This window comes from Melospiza georgiana, chromosome 3, assembly GCF_028018845.1.
Source record: "Melospiza georgiana isolate bMelGeo1 chromosome 3, bMelGeo1.pri, whole genome shotgun sequence".
Taxonomy (NCBI): domain Eukaryota; kingdom Metazoa; phylum Chordata; class Aves; order Passeriformes; family Passerellidae; genus Melospiza; species Melospiza georgiana.
Window position 1 is genome coordinate 26,780,747 of NC_080432.1, and position 16,989 is coordinate 26,797,735.

The window sequence follows — 16,989 nt, forward strand, 5'->3', positions numbered from 1 at the left end:
TACTCTGGGTGATAAATTATATATTGCAGGAAGCTATTGGGTTGTTTAACTCTGTTTGTCAGGGCACATTCTCTCTGTGTAAAGAATCATCTGCAGATGGCACAGGGTGTTCTGGAACAGCAGAGCCAAATTTGCCTGTTTCACTGAGGTTTAGATCAGTTGCTTTAGAACAGACACCATAACCAGCAATGGTTGGGCCCTGCTCACCTGGTACAGATTGCAGGTCTGCTGGAGAGGAAGGAGCTGGGCCAAATGGGTTTGTTCCTGCTGTTTATCTTAAATCTTAATTTAGGCTTCAATCTTGATGCCTCTCCCTTGAAGCAGTGAAGCATTCAGGGCAGCACAAGAGAGCAGGCTCGGTGTGTGTGTGTCTGTGTGTGTTCCTGAGGCTGCAGTTTTCCCTCGGTGCCGCTGTCCCAGGGAGCCCTTCCCAGCCAGCTGGGCACGTTCTGGCACCCAGAGCTGTTGCCAAAGCTGGATTTGCCTGGGCAGGGGTGCTGGGCAGGCTGGGGCCACCGTGCCTGCTCTGAGCCTGGTGAGCACCAGCCAGGCCAGGATGTCTTGGAGAGAACCACTCTTTATATTTAAATCACATCTTTTTCATCCATAACTTTGGAGAGCACTTCCCCTGCCCCAGGTGCGGGTGTGAAATGAAGTCAGAGCCACATGGGTTTGCTGTCCCCCAGGAGCAGCCCATCCCCTGTGGGAAGGTTGGCTTTCCTCCCATCCCTTCTGCAGGATGCTTCTGTTTGGCAGGTCCTGAGCCCTTGGAGCCCTTCTCCTTCCCCAGGCTCGCTCACCCCATCCATGCCCTGCCCCTCTGCTCCCCTTGGGAGCTGCCTGGGAGCGGCTGCGGGGTGCTGGGCTGGGAGGAAGGTCACACCAGGAGCACAGGGCGTGGGAGGGCAGCAGGAATAGGAGTTTCTGGCAGGAGGAGCAAGCTGGGACTTGCCACCTTTCCAAGCTCATCCGCAGGACCTCATGGAAGAGTCGTCCCTCCTGCCCAGCACATTTCTCTCCCTTTTTCCCCCACTCCCTTGCCTGGCATGACACAGTCCTGGGTTGTCCTTGCCTTTGTGTGTGGGACTCCAGACTGGTTGAAGCAATTCCTGGTGGATGGGTCACCAGGCACTTTGGGCCCTTGCCTTGCTGCTGCAGTGTCTGGTTTTGGGGCCAAGCTGTGGCTGCTGTTCTGCATCTCTGCCATTCCAGAGCCCCTGTGACACACAATGGGTGTACAAATCATGGCTGTGGGCTGTGCTCCTCTCTGCAAGGGATTCTGGTGTGCTGGTGATCCCTAACCCACTAAGTCGAGGCTTTTTCACAACCCAAACTGAGTGGCAGAGATGATGAGGTGATTTAATTTTTTTTTTTTTTTTTTTTTTTTTTTTTTTTTTTTTTTTTTTTTTGCATTGGAGTTTTTCACTTGGACTGGATACAGGAAACCATCCAGAATTCAGCTTGTAGTCAGTAATAAGCCATGAGACCAGTGAGGCCACACCGTGTTTGGGGTCATCTGTAGCAGGAGAGGGATGCAGGGGGTGTCTTGAACTCTGCTTAGAAATTCTGCTCTGTTTGTTGCTGTTGCTGTGTGTCTTTGGGGTGACATCCAAACAGGGGTGTCACCCAAACGGGGGTGGCTTTGCTGATCTGGCAGAGCTGCATCTGAGAGGGCAAAACCAGCAAACTGCAAGCTCAGCTCTTCCCCAGCCCCCTGCCCTGTTGTTTCCCTGAATCCTTTTCCTTTCCAATGTGGGAACAGCCTGGTTCCTGACCCCCCCAGCCTTTCCTTGGATGGAAGCTCCACAGCTGGGACCAAGTCCTGCTGCTGGAGCTGGATTGCCTCTGGGCTGCACTGGCCAGCCCCGGGTGGTTTTTGAGCATCACTGCAGTTGTACACATTTCCTCCTGGGGAATATGATCTGGGCCCAGACCCTGCTCTTGCTTTCATCCAGTGAAAGCCAAGGTCTGGCAGCTCAGCTCACCAGACCCTCCTCAAACCCTGGTGTAGCCTGAAGCTGAGTCCCCACAGCCACCAAAGGGAGGCAGGATGCTCTGGTGCTTTGAAAATGGAGTTACATTCAGGAAAGATGTTCTCCAAACTGAGAATAGGTGCTCCTCATCCCTAGAACTGGAGTGTTAGCTTGAGGCTAGAGAGGACAGTGGCTGAGGTGACCCTCAGTCCCATTCAGGGTGGCAGAAGCAGCTGCTTTGCACTTCTGGCTGGAGAAAGAGGTGCAGGAGCAGAGGACTGGGCCCCCCTTCCATTTGTGTCCTGATCCAGCTGCCAGGCCTCACATGGAAATGCTGCTGCTAAACCAGTCAGCCCCCAAAGCCCCCTCATCCACAGCCCCTGGGTTTGTGGTGCCTCTGGATTTTCCCAGTGGGGTCTCCTCCTTTCTCCCTCACATCCTTTAGTTAAGGTTACACCAGGCACATCTGCTTCACCAAGTTTTCCCACCAAACAGCAGGGAGGGCAAGCAATGCAGAGCACTTTGCCTGACACTTTTGAAGGATTTGGGTGGAAACCTTTGGCTGAACCAAGGTGCCACTTTGGCTGCCATGATATTAACCTCTGGCAGGCAGGGGAAGGGTGGTGGCAGCTGCTTTGTTCTGCCATCAGGGCAGGGGGAAGGGGGGTTTATCCCTCTGTGCCTCCTGCCCCAGCACACCTCCCCACCCCAGGAAGGAGCAGGCTGGCCAGATTAGCTCTGCCAAAGGGTTGGGGTTAGGGTTTACTGCCAGCTAGGCAGTGAAGTCCCTTTGGAGCAGCGCAAATAATCCTTTCTCCATGCAAAAGGTAAGGCAGAGTGCCAGGAAAGCAAGAGCAATGTTACCCTACCTGAGCATTGTCTTCTAGCAAGCTTCCAGGGGTTTGAGGCATTTTCTTTTCTCTTTTTCCTCCCCCTCTCTAATAAATGCAGAGCTTGGCACAGGCACACAATCCGTGTATCCCTGCTCACACCAGGAAAGGGGCAAGTGCTGAAGGCCAAACTGAAGGAGAGAAAGCAAGGGGAGGAACAGGGCGAGGGGAAGGAAGCCCAGTGAACAGGGGGAAAAGGAGAGGAAATAGTCCAGGGACGGTAGCATGAGCTGGGGAAGGCAGGGCCAAAAGAATGGAAGGAAATCCTGGCAGAAATGGGCTATTTGGAAGCTGCTCCTTCTGTGCCTTCCCCTGGCAGATCTGTAGGTCTGGAGATGGTTGGGGAGGAACTGGCTGGGTTTTGGGGACATGCTGGTTGAAAAAGGAAGAGGGACAGAGGACTAAAAGGAACCCTCCCTGCTCCTGACCCCAGAGCACCTGGCGCACCTGGAGTGCTGGAGGATGAGATGTGGGTGTGCCCAGCCCCTGCCACACGCAGAACCCCTGTGGCTGCTGCACATGAGCCCTCACGGCTCCTTCCCCCTCCCTGGCCACCTTGTTCTTTGGAGGAGAAGGAAGGGTGGGAGGGAAAACCCATGATCCTGCTGGCCTGCTGCCAGTTGCTAAGGCAGTTTCTTCAAAAGGGAGGGGAGCTGTGGAAGGAGGGAGCTGCCTGGAGAGGAGGCAGATGATGCATGCAAGGACCAGGCAGAGAGAGGAGCTTGCAGCCATCGGTGATGGAGGCAAATGGGAGCCCAGAGGAGAGGGGTGAGGTGGAAAGGGGCAGGGGGAGCCAGGAGAAGCAGCTCCTTGCACAGCTCAGCCGTGGAGCCAGCATCCCAGCAGACATGTCTCAGCTGATGGGTTTGCTGTGGCTCACAGCAGCTCTATGGAGCACTGTCTGTGGCAGGAGGGGATTTCATTCTCCAATGATTTTTCCTGCTGTGTTTCCTCTGGTGAGTACGAGATGTGTGTGGTCCAGGGAAGCTGGCTGTGCTGTGTGAGCAGGGCTGGCTGCGAATGCCAGGGCTGGAGGAACTCGTGTCCCACATGGATGTGCAGGTTGGATGCAGGGAGCGTTGCCCCTCCTGGCTGAGGGACCGGCAGCGAGGTGCACAGGGGCGCTTTTGCGTCCCCTCCTTGCCTCAGTGTTTGGGTGTCTTTCTGCCCACACAGCATATACTTGAGCAAGGTCCCTGGTGGCCTCAGCTCCCTGATCTTCCACTCGGGCCCAGAGAGGAGCTTGGTGTGGCTCTCGATGGCCACGGAGCCGCTGCCCTGCCTCGTGATACCGAGCATCTGCAGAGCTGGTCAGTGCTGCTGAAACGAGGCACTGCCCAGTGCCGTGGAAATGCCACTCCTGGGGCACAGTGGCGCCTCCCGAGGGAGGGAGGGAGCGTCCCTCGGTCCCCAGGGTACCCCAGAGCCCTTTCACCTCGAGAAACAAGGCGAGTGCCTCACTCCTCTGCTGTGATGTTGGTGTGAGATACCTCGGACCTGAGCCTCATCCAGCCTGTGCCGAACTCCAGCCGGATCCCCCTTCCTCCAAGGGCTGCCTGTGGGCAAATGCCCGGAGCTTCCCTCGGGTCGGGGCAGACACTGCGGCGAGATGCAGATTAAAAGCCCAGAGCAATGGTTTGCCCTCGCTGAGGTGGGAGGCTGGAGGGGTGGCGTGGGTGGGAAGCTGCTCACCTCGGGAGGGGGAAGAAAGGCTCAGTGCCCGGGCGTTCTGCGCTGGAGGCGGCTGTCACTGACAAGTCACAAGTGAGGAAATAAACTCTCAAAAGGTAGGTGGCAACAAAACCGGGGCAGCTTCGGGAGTGCAACAGCGGCATCTCGGCCGGCCCTGCCCCGGATCAGCGCACCAGGACGGGCCGTGCCCGTACGGGAGCCGAGCCCCTGGCGAAGGGTTCGCCCCGGCTGCGCTTCACCCCTGCGAGCGCAGCGCTTGCTGAGCAGACAGAAATCCAATCCCGGGGCCGGCTTTAACTCTCGCACTTCTCCTTTCTTTGCGCTCGTGTCCCCGCAGCCATTTGTCCCCGGGCGGCAGCTGGGGCCGGGCCCGTGGGGCTGCGCTGTAACCCGAGCCAGCTCCGCAGCCGGGATGCTGCGGGCGGGACGGGCACAGCCCGCCGCTCCTCCCGCCGGCTCTCGGCTCTCTGGGAATCCAAAATGGAGCAGGCGTGCTCCCGCGGGTGTGGAGGCGGGCGAGGCGTGCGCAGGGTGACTCATGAGCCGAGCCCGCAGCCGGGGCCTGCCCAGGGCGCTCCGGGCCGCAGGAGGCTGGGGGAGCCAAAGGCAGGGCCGAGATCCGAGCTGCAGGAGGCTGAGGGGAGCCAAAGGCAGGGCCGAGATCCGGGCTGCAGGAGGCTGAGGGGAGCCAAAGGCAGGGCCGAGATCCGAGCTGCAAGAGGCTGAGGGGAGCCAAAGGCAGGGCCGAGATCTCCCTCCGGACTGGCCCTGAAAGCAAACACCGGGCACCTGGGGGAGCGGGGAGGGAGGAGGGCGCTGATAAACGAAGCGGTGGGTTAAGGTATCAGATGTTTCCTGCTGGGATTTGATGGCCCGAAGGACGGGGCATTCCGTGCTTTGGCAGCGGGCAGGTCCCGCTCCTGGGGAGCCGCTCCAGCCCCGAGCATCCCTCGGCACACGCGGGCCAGGAAGGGCCACCACGGGCACCTCTGTGTGCCGGGCAGGACAAAAGCCCCGCAGCAGGAGCGGCCCCGCACAGGGCGAGGTTCCCCTGCTCTGTCAGGCGGAGCGGGGTCACAGCGCGCTGTCCCGCCCCTGTCCCTCGCCACCTGCCGCGGACGAGCACCTCCCTCCCCTCCTCCTGCAGCCCTCATGGGATCTTGTCTTCTTGCCCTGACTGCCCTCCTCCGTGGAGGGAAAGAACAAAGCCAGAATTTATTTTAATTGTTTATTGTATAATATAAAACTACAAAAGTAAGACTGCTGATTTCCATGTACATTTGTCCAATTGTTTTTTTGATTACAGCCCATACCTACATGTGAATACAGTAATCTGGTTTCAGATGTCTGTAATATTGCATAGAAAAGGCACAGCTCTAAGGTCTGTGGGAGGGGAAGGGGAAATACAGCCTTTTTTCTTTTTTTTTTTTCTATTTTTTTCCTTTTTTTTCTTTTTTTCTTTTTTTTTTTTTTTTTCTTGACAATAACAAGCCCTGTTCAAACAACCATGCACTGAACATGTCACACTATTTACACCTTTTCCAGAATCTTGGCCTTTGCAGGCACTAGTATGGAATACGCTCAGAACTAGATAGAAGTTGAGGTTGGGATTTTATCTGCAATTTGTGTTTTTAAAGAGGTTCCAGAACTTGCATTAGGCTTATTTTCAGAAAAAGAAAAAAGTGCTTAAAAATAACTAATTTATTTTAAAATGTTCAGTCTCGTTAATTAATAGAATATTGAAAGCAACTTGCACAGAAGCAGGATACTGAAGCCTGATTGGGGGGCTTGGGGGAGGAAAAAAAAGAACAAAACCAAACCAAAAGAAACCCTGTAACAAGAACAAAAAGTTCAAAACATGCCAGAATGAATTAAACCATTTGTCAGACAGGACCCATTGCTATATACTCAATTTAATAGTAATAAAGTGTAAACTTTGGATTCAAAAGCATGTGTTTTAAATAACCCAGGCTCTTACCACACGGCGTTGAGGAAAATCCGAATTTCTCCTGGCAGTGAGCGGTGGCTCCTGGCGGCGTTGCTGTCCGGGGGCTGCAGGCGGTGCCCGCACAGACCGAGGCGCTCTCTCCAGCAGGGATGCTCCCCTTCCCTGGCTCCCAGGCTCCGGAGGGAGTGCGGAGCCCTGGGCCCGGCTGGCCGGACACAGAGCCGGGCTTTGGGCTCCACGGGACGGGAGATCCTGCCCGGCCCCAGCTCCGGCACAACTCCTGGGGAACACCCTGCCCCTTCCAGGGCACCCGGCCCCAGGGAGTTCTGCTGGGCCTCCCATGCGTGTTTGAAAAATAAGGGAAGAAAACATCTTTTCTAAACCTTTCCCAGGCCAGCACGATGGAGATGACTGCATTTGCTGCTGCCTTCAGTGGCAAATTCCAGTAGCATGCCAAGGGAGGCCCCTCTCAAGCAGCCACTGGGGGGTGGGAGCCTGATTAGAACTAATTTTGAACATAACCCTGTCCCTCCTCCATACCTTTTTTTGCATATTTCAAACAACCAGACCCATATTAGAAAAAGAGTGTAGGAAAAAAATAATCTTGTGATCCATGCATATCCTGACTGGAACTCAATTAATTCTTTCTGAATCTGGCTCCCATACCCTTTTTCATACAGATTTACATTCCTACAAGAGGATACATTCCTACCATACATTCTGTACATGTTACAATCCAGATGTTGTTAGCTTCACAATAAAATAAATATATTTACAGAAGAAAAAAAAAAAAAGAATAAATAATTTAAGAAAAAAAAATCACTTCAAATCCAAAGCCCTCTTATTCTGCTCCCATCTTGTCACTTCATTGCACGTTAATGTCAATCTCCATCCCTGGTGTAGGTCTCAGAGAAATTCCATGCTTGGCTGCTGTTGGGACCACAGCACAGGCCCAGCTGGAGACACTCAGTGACTGGGCAGGGGGAAAGCCACAGCTCAGCCCTTCGACCCAGGCCTGCAGCAGCCTTCCCAACCTTCTGCTGAGTCCCACAAATCAAGTAGGTTTCTGTCCTGTGGGATTCCTGCAGGGATTCTGCCCCAGGACATGGGCTTCAGCACCAAGGAGCCACAGACACCGCCCAAGCGGCAGGCTGGATTTAGAGCTCAGCTCCTGCTCTCTGGGTACAAAAACTTCCCTTCAGCTGACTCCCCTGAACAGCACAGGTCTCTGAGAAGGGCACTGATGGGAGCTTTTGCCTAGCAGGTGATATTTATGCAGGCATAAATACTTAAGTAATCCCAAAAAACAGATGGCTCCAGCATCCTGCAAACCAGTTTTTAAGCATGGTAAGGCAAGTGCCTCCAAGTTACCGAGCCTGGTGCTGTTCCAGGTTTGTGCAGCATTGTGTTCCCAGGTACTCGAGGTGCAGGGACAGAAAGGCTGTGGGTTCTCCTGCAGGGGCTGAGGACTGCTGTGGAACAAGGGCTGGGTGGATCTGGAGCTGAGCCTCCCCTCCCTGCCCTCCCTTCCCCTGGTCCCTAACGCTACACTTGGTCAGTGGCTCTCCGTTGAAGCATAACCTCCTTTCTCTTTAGTCTGTGTAGTGACTGCAGATCCATCAGCACCCCAGTGCTTCACGGAGCTCAGCTTGGGAACAGAAGAAAGCAAACCCACCCCCCTGGGCCAGTGCCCCCCTCCTCCCCAGCCCTGTCTCTCCCTGACAGATGAGCTGGGAGCCAGAAGCGCCTTTCGCAGCTGTACATGATGCATTTCATTTCCATTAGGAGTTCCTTCATTGCAAAAATGTATTTGCTCTCATCCTGTGTCTGTGTGCATATCTATGTTACATCTATCTATATACTAATAACTATATATGGCCTGCTTTAAAGTGCCAATTTACAAAAAGCCGCCTCCTCAAAAGGCAGGCAAGACCCAATTTCATCCATGACAAGAAGGGAGCAGAACTGACTGAATATTGCCAAATGACGTAAAACATAATTTAAAATTTCTTAAATAAATATAAAAGTTATTCCTAAAGAAGCCATAGGCATGTCAACAATACAGGTTGTAACCGGCACTCAACAACTAAAGTACCATTGGAAAACTAAAATGCCATAGCAACTTCAGCAATAGGCATGATACATTGCAAACACTTTTTTCTTTTTAAATTAAATGTACACCACAACGAACTCAGGAAAAAAAAAAAACAGCTATTGGTGCAGTAAGAAGACTTCTCAGGTGTTACGGGGGAGGGGACCATGCATAGAAAGCTGTGTCTGTATATTCCTTGTAAAACGGGTCTATAAAGTGTAAAGCAGGTAACGCAGTTGATACAAGAACCCAACTCTATACGAGATGCTAAGTGATGTCACACGACTGGCTCCAGTTTTGACAGCAATGGATATTGAAGCAAGTCCATCCAGTGCAGGTACGAGATGAGCTTCACTGCAGTAATACTGAAGCTGCCTTTTTCAGCACTTAGCACAGTGAGGTGGGAGAGGGGAGGAGAAATGCTCCAAGAAAGGGCGAGCGGATGCTCCCAGCCTCGCGCCATCAGTCAGGGAGTGCCACGGGAGCCTGGCTGGCTCTCCGGGCTCCCCTCACCATTGCCAGGAGCTCCGGGTCAGGAGGTGCCGATCTCCGCCGGGTTAAGGCTCCACGTGGGGTGGGCGGGAGCTGCGGCCACGGCAGCGCTCAGGAGCTCCGGGTGAAGTTCCACAACTGTTTCCTGCCAACTGCTTCACATACGTGTTGGAAAGGACATGGCTCTAAGTTTCAGGAATCACAGTAGTGCGCAGTGGGTACAGCAGGGAGCAAACACTTGTGAAACTCCGGCAGAAGCAGCTCCCAGCCCTTTCTTAAAGCACTTTTTTTTTTGTTTGCATTCAGGGAAACCGACTGCAGGCTTATTTGATCCAATTTTCTCTTTGCACCATACACATATAAAACATTACAACTCTGTATAAAAGTACAAGTGGTTCTTGTACATCTGAATTATGCAGGAACTATGTGAGCAAATCCTATCAAAATAGCTATTTTTTTGTGTGTATAAACAGCATTTGTTTTTAGAAAAAACAATACCATAAACTGCAGAATCTGTACAAAAATATAAAATAAATTTGGGCAGCAGTTTCTAAACAGCCATGTAAATGCAACACTTAAAGAGGAGCAGGTTAATGCCTCCAAAAGGCTGAATTGCTAAAGTCAACCTATACAGGGCTAAAATGGTATTGAGATTATCTAAATAATAAAATTTTTTACCTCTTGCAATAAAACTTATAGAAAAAATAGACAAGTATGCACATGCAATTTACAGCTTTCCCCAACATAATCCTTGTGCTTAGCTTTTACCTTTTTTTTTTCCTTTTTTTCTTTTTTTTTTTGTAATAACATAACATTGTCTACAATACGTATTCTTTCCTATACCAGGATATTCGGTCTTCCTTGAGGAACCACTTTAAAAAAAATACATTAGAAGTGGTCATACATGGATGAAGGCACTCCAACTCTGCTCGAAGCAAAAACTAGTGTGATCCTTTTCTTTTCAAAAAAGGCAAGCAAGGATGCATGCACAGTGCTGTGAATCGGGGCTAGGAGGGACTATGGAAATACTACCAAGTGTATATACTGGTACTTAAAATTAAAAAAAAAAAAAAAAAAAAGACCAAAAAAAGTTGATATATTTCTAATATTTTTAAGACCCAACAAGCACCTCCATGATGTGATCCAGTTCTGTGAGATCCATTTTGAAAGGCTGATTTGGAGTTACTGGCTGACTGCTGTACGGAGCGAGAGTTTTTAGGAGCTCATCTGCTGAGACAGGAGCCATTTTTGAGGCAGCCCCCGTGGCAGACGTGCAGGGGTCAAAATCATACATGGACGTATCAATATCAGCGAACAGAATGTCATCCAGGGTCAAGTCTGTGAGGAAACCTGTGGAAGCTGTTATCTCAAAGTTGCCAGGCAGGGGGTCCATGAGTTTGGATTCAGCCGTTCTGCTCTCCGGGAGGCCCTCGGGCTTGTGGGTGTTGGACTCGCTGGGCTGGGCTTTCGAGTCGTCGGCTGCCGGCTCAGCTGCTACTGCCTCTGCGGAGGTAGGTGCTGGACAAAGCTCCTCGATTTCATCCAAGGCTGAGGAGAAGCTGTCCTTTACTGGCTGGAGAGCAGGAGGTGGTGGCTTCGTCGGACCATCGTGCTGGACAGCCGGGGAAGTGCAAAAAGTGTCGTCCTCGAGCAGAGAGGCCGGGGTGAGGCAGGACTCCAGGGGCATAGTGCTTACCAGGTCGGCGGGGAGCAGGGGCGGCGAGGCCAGGTGGCTGAAGGCCGGCTGCGCCTCGCGGAAGTTGTCGCTGAGAGGGTCGGCAGGCTGCGAAGCGCCCACAAACATGGGCCTCAAGCTGCCTTCTTGTTTGAGTTCTTCCTGGATTCGCCTCAACATGTTGTTAATTAAAACTGTCTTTTGCAAGCTTGGCTCGGTTAATGGCCTGTGGTTATAAAGTTTCATAAGGGAAATGTTGAAGATAGTCTGACGCTGTAAGGTGTAAGACACCTTAGAGGGACCGTCAGTGGGAGACACCACTTTGCCTTCCAGCCCATCTTCATGCTCGTCAAACTTCCGCTTTCCTCCTTTCCCCAACATATATCTGCAAGGGAAGAGAGGACACTGATGAAGGCAGCAAGGCAGGTGCACATCTGTCCCCATCAGTAAGTCAGCCTTGGCCCACAGCAGCGTGATGGGCAAGCAGCAGCCACCCTAACACAGGGCTCTGGTCCATCCGTGTTTAGGCATGGCTGTGCTGGTGAATTCCAAGCAGGAATTCAGACAGCTTCTATAATAGTCAAGATCTGGCATGCCTGACAGCAAATTTCCTCTTCCTTACATTAAGCAAATACCTGTCCATAGGAGCACGAGCCACAGGCACTGTACTGAACGTTTCCTTACATTCCCTGACTGAGGCAGTGCTATGCCTGGGAATACAAATGTAAAGCACTGAAGTTCTCACAATGAATTTCCTCTTTTTATTGAAAAGTGTGTTCACGGGGGAAGGGAAGTGAGGCTCAAGCAATTGTGTGTTGAGAGAAACTTCCCCAGTGAGGTTGGGAGATCAGCCCTTTGGTACACCAGGATATACACATATGGGTTTATTTAGCTGATAGCCTAAGGACTAAAGTACCACAGCAGGAAATGCAGTTATTATACTCAAAATTAGATAAATTACAGCAGAAGAAGATGATCTGTCAAGTCTTTTACTCTAATCCCCAAGACCACTATCTGCACTACACTCTGCTGCTGGTCAGATGGCAGATTTTGAAGGAAACAAAGGGGATTTTACCAAACTTGCCCCGTATTATAAATAATTTCTGAGCTAAGATTAAGTAGGGCAGTTCAGTCCCCAGTGCCATCTCTTCCAGGATGTTTCAGAGTGCCTGGAAATGCTCCTCTACACAGCACAGTCCCAACCTCATTTTGTCACCATTATTTTTGTGACACCAAGATCCCCCCCAAACGCAGAGGAATGAAGGAGTTGCTGTGCTGTGGCAGTACCACGACCTGGCATTATGCTCCCTCATTTTCTCAGGTAGAATGGTGAGGTGCTGGAGCTCTAACCCGCTCACTCTTTTAATATGATCACAAGGAGCTCCCTGTTCATTCTTGCATCCTTCCCTCTGTTTAACAAATTCTTCTGGCATGAAGAAGTCTGCCTTGCTTAAAGAGAAAAAAAAACCTATAAAAACCTAAAACCCCCCAAAAAAGTGGAAGAGGCTTTCTAGCCACAGGTATCCAGAAAGAAGTTGCAACGGCCATACAGATTTTTACCCCAGACCCCTTCTCACATTATGCAGCTACCATCTAGGAGACAAAATTTGCCTTCCTTATTTGAGTACAATTCCCAATCCGCTCAGTAGGGTTAGTGCCTGCGAAACAACTGCACCAGGCAGGTCTAACACAGTTTGATGGTCGCACACCAGTTCAGCAGACAGACGACACAGTTTAACATCACCAAAAACGACTGACCAACATTTAAGAGCAAAGAGACCCTTGGAAAGCAGAAGAGGAAGCTAAAGAAGTCAGGGTTTCAGTGCTACAAGAGCTTCAGAGAGCATTTGCTGGGCGGTAAATCGAAAACCAGATCGGGTGAAGCGAGCCTCTTCTGGTTAAAAATAAGTCCCAAATCCAGATAATTTTCTAGCATATTATGCAATTAGAAAAAGAAAGGCGGGGGGGAGGGAGCAGGCTGAGCAGAGCTGAGGAACAGGTAGGCTGCCATCCAAGCTGCTTGGCCAGCTACCAGCAATTCCTGCGCCTGGAATCTCAGGCGAACAAAACCTCTGAAATTTAGCACTGCTGCCGAAGTCTGGCTTTTCTCTGCTCCCTAGTGTCACTCCATGGACTGCTCTGGAGCTGCTCACATGGGTCTGGGGGGCGAGCGGGGGGCTTTGCTGTTCCAGTGTTCACAGCAGACGCTTCCTTTCACTTCAGACAGATAAGAGCAAGAAAGGGAGAATGGGGCTAGCAAGAATTAAAAACCCTGCCCAATTCCAGCACGTTTTTAAAGCAGCATGGGGTTAGGAGGAGATGAGCAGCTTTCCATCCCTTCCTGCTATCTCCTCCCCCTGAAAAAAGACAGACTCTGACCTAAAGACATAGCAGTGCTCCTTCTACAATGCTCTATTTAAAGAAGACATTTTTAAATGGCTTTGGGACTAGAAGAGTTTGAAGTTTGTCAGCCTCTGCCAGGAATGTATAAAAACATTCCCTGTACAAAGCAAACCTTTTCCCCCATGATAAAGAAAACAGCCCAGGCTCCATTCCCTGTGCTCAGTTATTCATCATTGCCAGGTGACGCTGCCAAGCATTTCCAACAAACCCAACTGAGCCCATTTCCACCCAAGACTGAGGTGCTGGTAGTGAACACTTATTTAAAGCGGATCAGTAAGAACTGTGGGATCATCACTGAGTAAATACTATGATAACCTCACTACGTCATTTTCCAGGAAGCTCAGAGATAATTCAAGATTTCCTGTATGTGTGACTGTCAAGCTTTCACATCTCACTCCATCTTCATTGTAGCTTGATTCAGAGCTTGCCCTTTTAAAAGATAAAATAGATCAGGCAACTCCCAGGCTCACCTACTAGCTTTTCAGCACAGCTTTCAGTTTCCTTTTTCCCCACTAATACTCTCTGAAGAGGGTTTAACCCCTAAAGCACCAAAGCAGGATGTCAGCCTAAGCATGGCGGCTTTATTCCACCAAGGAGAGGGCTCAAATAAGCACTGCTAGACTCCTGGCTTTATAAAGTTTTATTTTATCCCCTTCTCCTCTGGCATGCCAATGGGAATTGTAAAGAATGTTTTCCTCCAGTTTCCATAAATCACTTCATTCATGCCAAGCAAAGCAAGGAGGTGATATCTTCTTAGACCAACTGATAGAGTTGGTAAAATCAGACATGCTTGGGGGCTTGCAAGTCTTCCTCTGGCTCTTCAAAAAGGAATTTCATAGTGTCTGACCATCAAAGCTTAAGACAATGTTTTCTGCTTGTTCTTTACAGTTCAAACCATCTCTTTCCTCCTTCAACCAATCACTTTCATGCCTGCATTAAAGGGATCAGTGTTGTATGTCTTAAGATAAAGAATAACATTTTAAAAAAAAGGATGCTGTACAATACCAGCATTTGATCTCAATCAAGTCTGTTCATCTCAAAAACTTTGCTTCTAGCCTTTCCAGCCAAACCTCCTGATGGGAAAATGAAAATGCCAAACTTAAAAGATCAGCTTGACCAAAGATCGGTACAAAAAGAGACAAACCCGCACCATCCCAGGTGTCAAAAGAGAGCTGTCCAACCAAGCCATACAGCTGTGACAAGGGCAGCCAGACAACACCAACCCATCCAAATGTGGCACTGCACAGGCAGAAATAAAGGGTAATGCTCATGGAAGGTCTTTCATGCATCTATTTTGCCCGAGCAGCAACCTCAGCCAGATGTAATTCTGCTGCACTTTCACCCATTTGCTAAACACAATTTTGAGGCTGGATGTTAAGAGTTGAGACTGGACGTCACTTTGTTGTTGTTGCTGCGGTTGTAATAAAGGGTGTTGCAGGGTTTTGGTCTGCAAGTGAGTTTTCAATGTTTCTTAGGTATGTGGAAGCAGAAAGCTGAAGAAAGACAATGGAAAAACTGCCTCTTTCTGGAGATTGGGGCAGGGGGAGTTACTTGGAGATCTTCCCCAATATTATCTACCAGTTGGCTCCAGCTCTGGAAGACCCAGAACCAAAAGCTAGACCATTGTTGCTGACAAAGATACTACTTGCTTTTTTGCCCATTTAGGGCGATTGCACGTGCCTCAGCACCAGAGAAACCCTAGCATTGTTTGGGAGCTGTCTTTTCTTAATTGAAAAACAAAAGTAGTATATTTTTTTTCCTCGTTTGTGTGTCATTTAGCTTCCTTTTATTGGCTCTGCATGCTCTTCAGACAGAGCTGGGAGAAAAAGCAGTTGGGGCTCAGTGGAAGAGATAATCAGCCTGGAGTGGAAGGTTCTCTGGAGTCAGCCCTCAGCGATGAAAGACAGAAGAGCTCATGCAATGCCTGTGTCTCTGAGCCCACCCAGTGATGATGAATCCTTCGCTCTCCGGAGGACAGAGGTACGTGTAGACTGTGAGAGGAGCACTGTGTTTATTGATTGTGCTTTGGACACTTCAACACTGCCGGATTATTTCTGAAGTCTTCAATAATCGGCACTTTGGCATAGAAAAGCACCAGATATGTAAAAACTGAGAGGAAAAGTGATTTTGCTCAACAAAAACCCTGTAATTTTAATTCTCAAAGACTTTAACAATTAAGTTTAAAATACCTCTCAAGACCAAAAACTCATCTTGGAAATCAATTCCACAATCCACTAGGCCCTCCCTGCTCATCGAGACAGACAGGAAGGAGAATAAAGAAAAAAAGAAGGAGGAACTGAACATCAAGAGAAACAGCAGAAAAGGGTTTTTAAGAAGTCACATTTCCACTCACGGATTTACGCCACCCCCTCTGTCAGTGTAGACGATGAACAGCTTATTATAAATTATAAATAATTAGCTTATTAGAGTTGAGGTTACTTTTAGAACAAACATCATGTTGCTCAAAAAGGTAAAAGCATCAAAATCCCTGAGTCCACAGGCAACCATTCCCCTCCAGGCAGCCGAACACCGAAACACAGGTGTGAACCACAGGGGTTGTGCGAGAAGAGGAGTTTAAAGCAGGACCAGCTACTTTCTGAAGTCTTAGGCAATTCAAACCACAGGGGTGTAAAAAAGGAGAGAGAAAGAAAAAGGCAACTTGGGGGAATTAAAATAAAATGCTACTTCACACATGTGCATGGAAAAACCCAACAAAACCCCACAACACCAAAGCGCCCCCATAAGAGCCTCCAGAGTGCAATGAGAGCACTGAATTTGTACACTTCATTCCCCCTAAGTTCACAAACCTCAGATGTAAGTGACCCTCACCAGGTTTTCTCAAAGAACCTACCCGGTGAATTATGGAAGTGCTTTCTGTGTCACTTCCGGCACATGAAATACAATTTTCCTCTCCTCCATCCTTCACTCCTCATCCTTGAGGGGTCCATTGGTTGTATCCTGGCTCAATGGTAGTCAATGGGTGTTTTGTCACTGACTTCAGCAGAATGAGGATTTGGCACAGAAAGCTGCAGGACCAAAATAAAAAGGCCTTTTATGCCAACTGTGTTCATCTGGCAAGACCCTCCGAGCTAACAGAGGCAGGTTGAGCTGCTGTGAGGTATTTCAGTGCTGCAGGACCCAGCCTGAGGGACCACCTGAACTTGTAACCAGTCTCCACAACTTCAAAGTATCTGTCCCCTAGAGCTAGGGAGGCAAACCAGTAAACCTCTCTCTCCCTGTCCCCAAGGCCACAGCAGAGAGAGAGAATGGACAGATCTGTAGAAGACCCCTTGGGGCAGGACCACGGGCTCACCCACTACAGAAGGATGCTCCTTGGCCCGTGGGATCCTGGCAAAGTATAGCAAACCTGCCCCAGCAGGTGGAAGGCAGACATCTGAGAGCACTGGCACCCTCCTCCCATTCAGAGTTACAAAGGAAAAGCAGAGGAAAGGCCATTATAAACCTGGCAGGTTCTCCCAGCCCCGCTCAAAACAAGGGGGAAAGCTGAGCAGCCCAGGTGTCGAGGTTTAACTGCAGGGCTGGAGCGAACGAGCAACATGGACTTTCACAGGCAGCAGCCAGAGCTGGGTGGAAATGGCCCCTCCTTGGGGATTTCATCTGCTGACACCAGAGTGTTTAAAGCCTGGCACGACAGCATCCCCGAGCTGGGACAGCCTGTTCCATGCGGAGCTGCACGGCCCCGCTGCCTGTGCTGTGCTGCAGCTGCCTGCAGGGTGTGAACCGGCCGGCCCGGATGGCGGCGGGGGGAGGGGGGGAGTGTTCTTTAATTTATCTTTTTTTCCCTCACAAGGCTGCTTTCTCGG

The 16,989-nt window shown here is 50.2% G+C and overlaps 1 protein-coding gene across 6 annotated transcripts in view; it reads right to left on the minus strand.

Annotated features, from left to right (window-relative positions):
- Positions 1–5,755: 5,755 nt before the first annotated feature.
- The window catches only part of SERTAD2 (SERTA domain containing 2), a 78,813-nt gene continuing 67,579 nt past the window's right edge, over positions 5,756–16,989 (minus strand). For 5 of the 6 annotated variants that reach the window (XM_058020089.1, XM_058020086.1, XM_058020087.1 and 2 more), the window contains one exon: positions 5,756–11,147. In XM_058020089.1, coding sequence (XP_057876072.1) covers positions 10,199–11,143 — 945 coding nt within the window. In that variant the 5' untranslated portion in view covers positions 11,144–11,147 and the 3' untranslated portion in view covers positions 5,756–10,198. Of the gene's footprint in view, positions 11,148–16,016; positions 16,245–16,989 lie in introns of those variants that run through there. The other variant, XM_058020090.1, reaches the window with a different exon arrangement.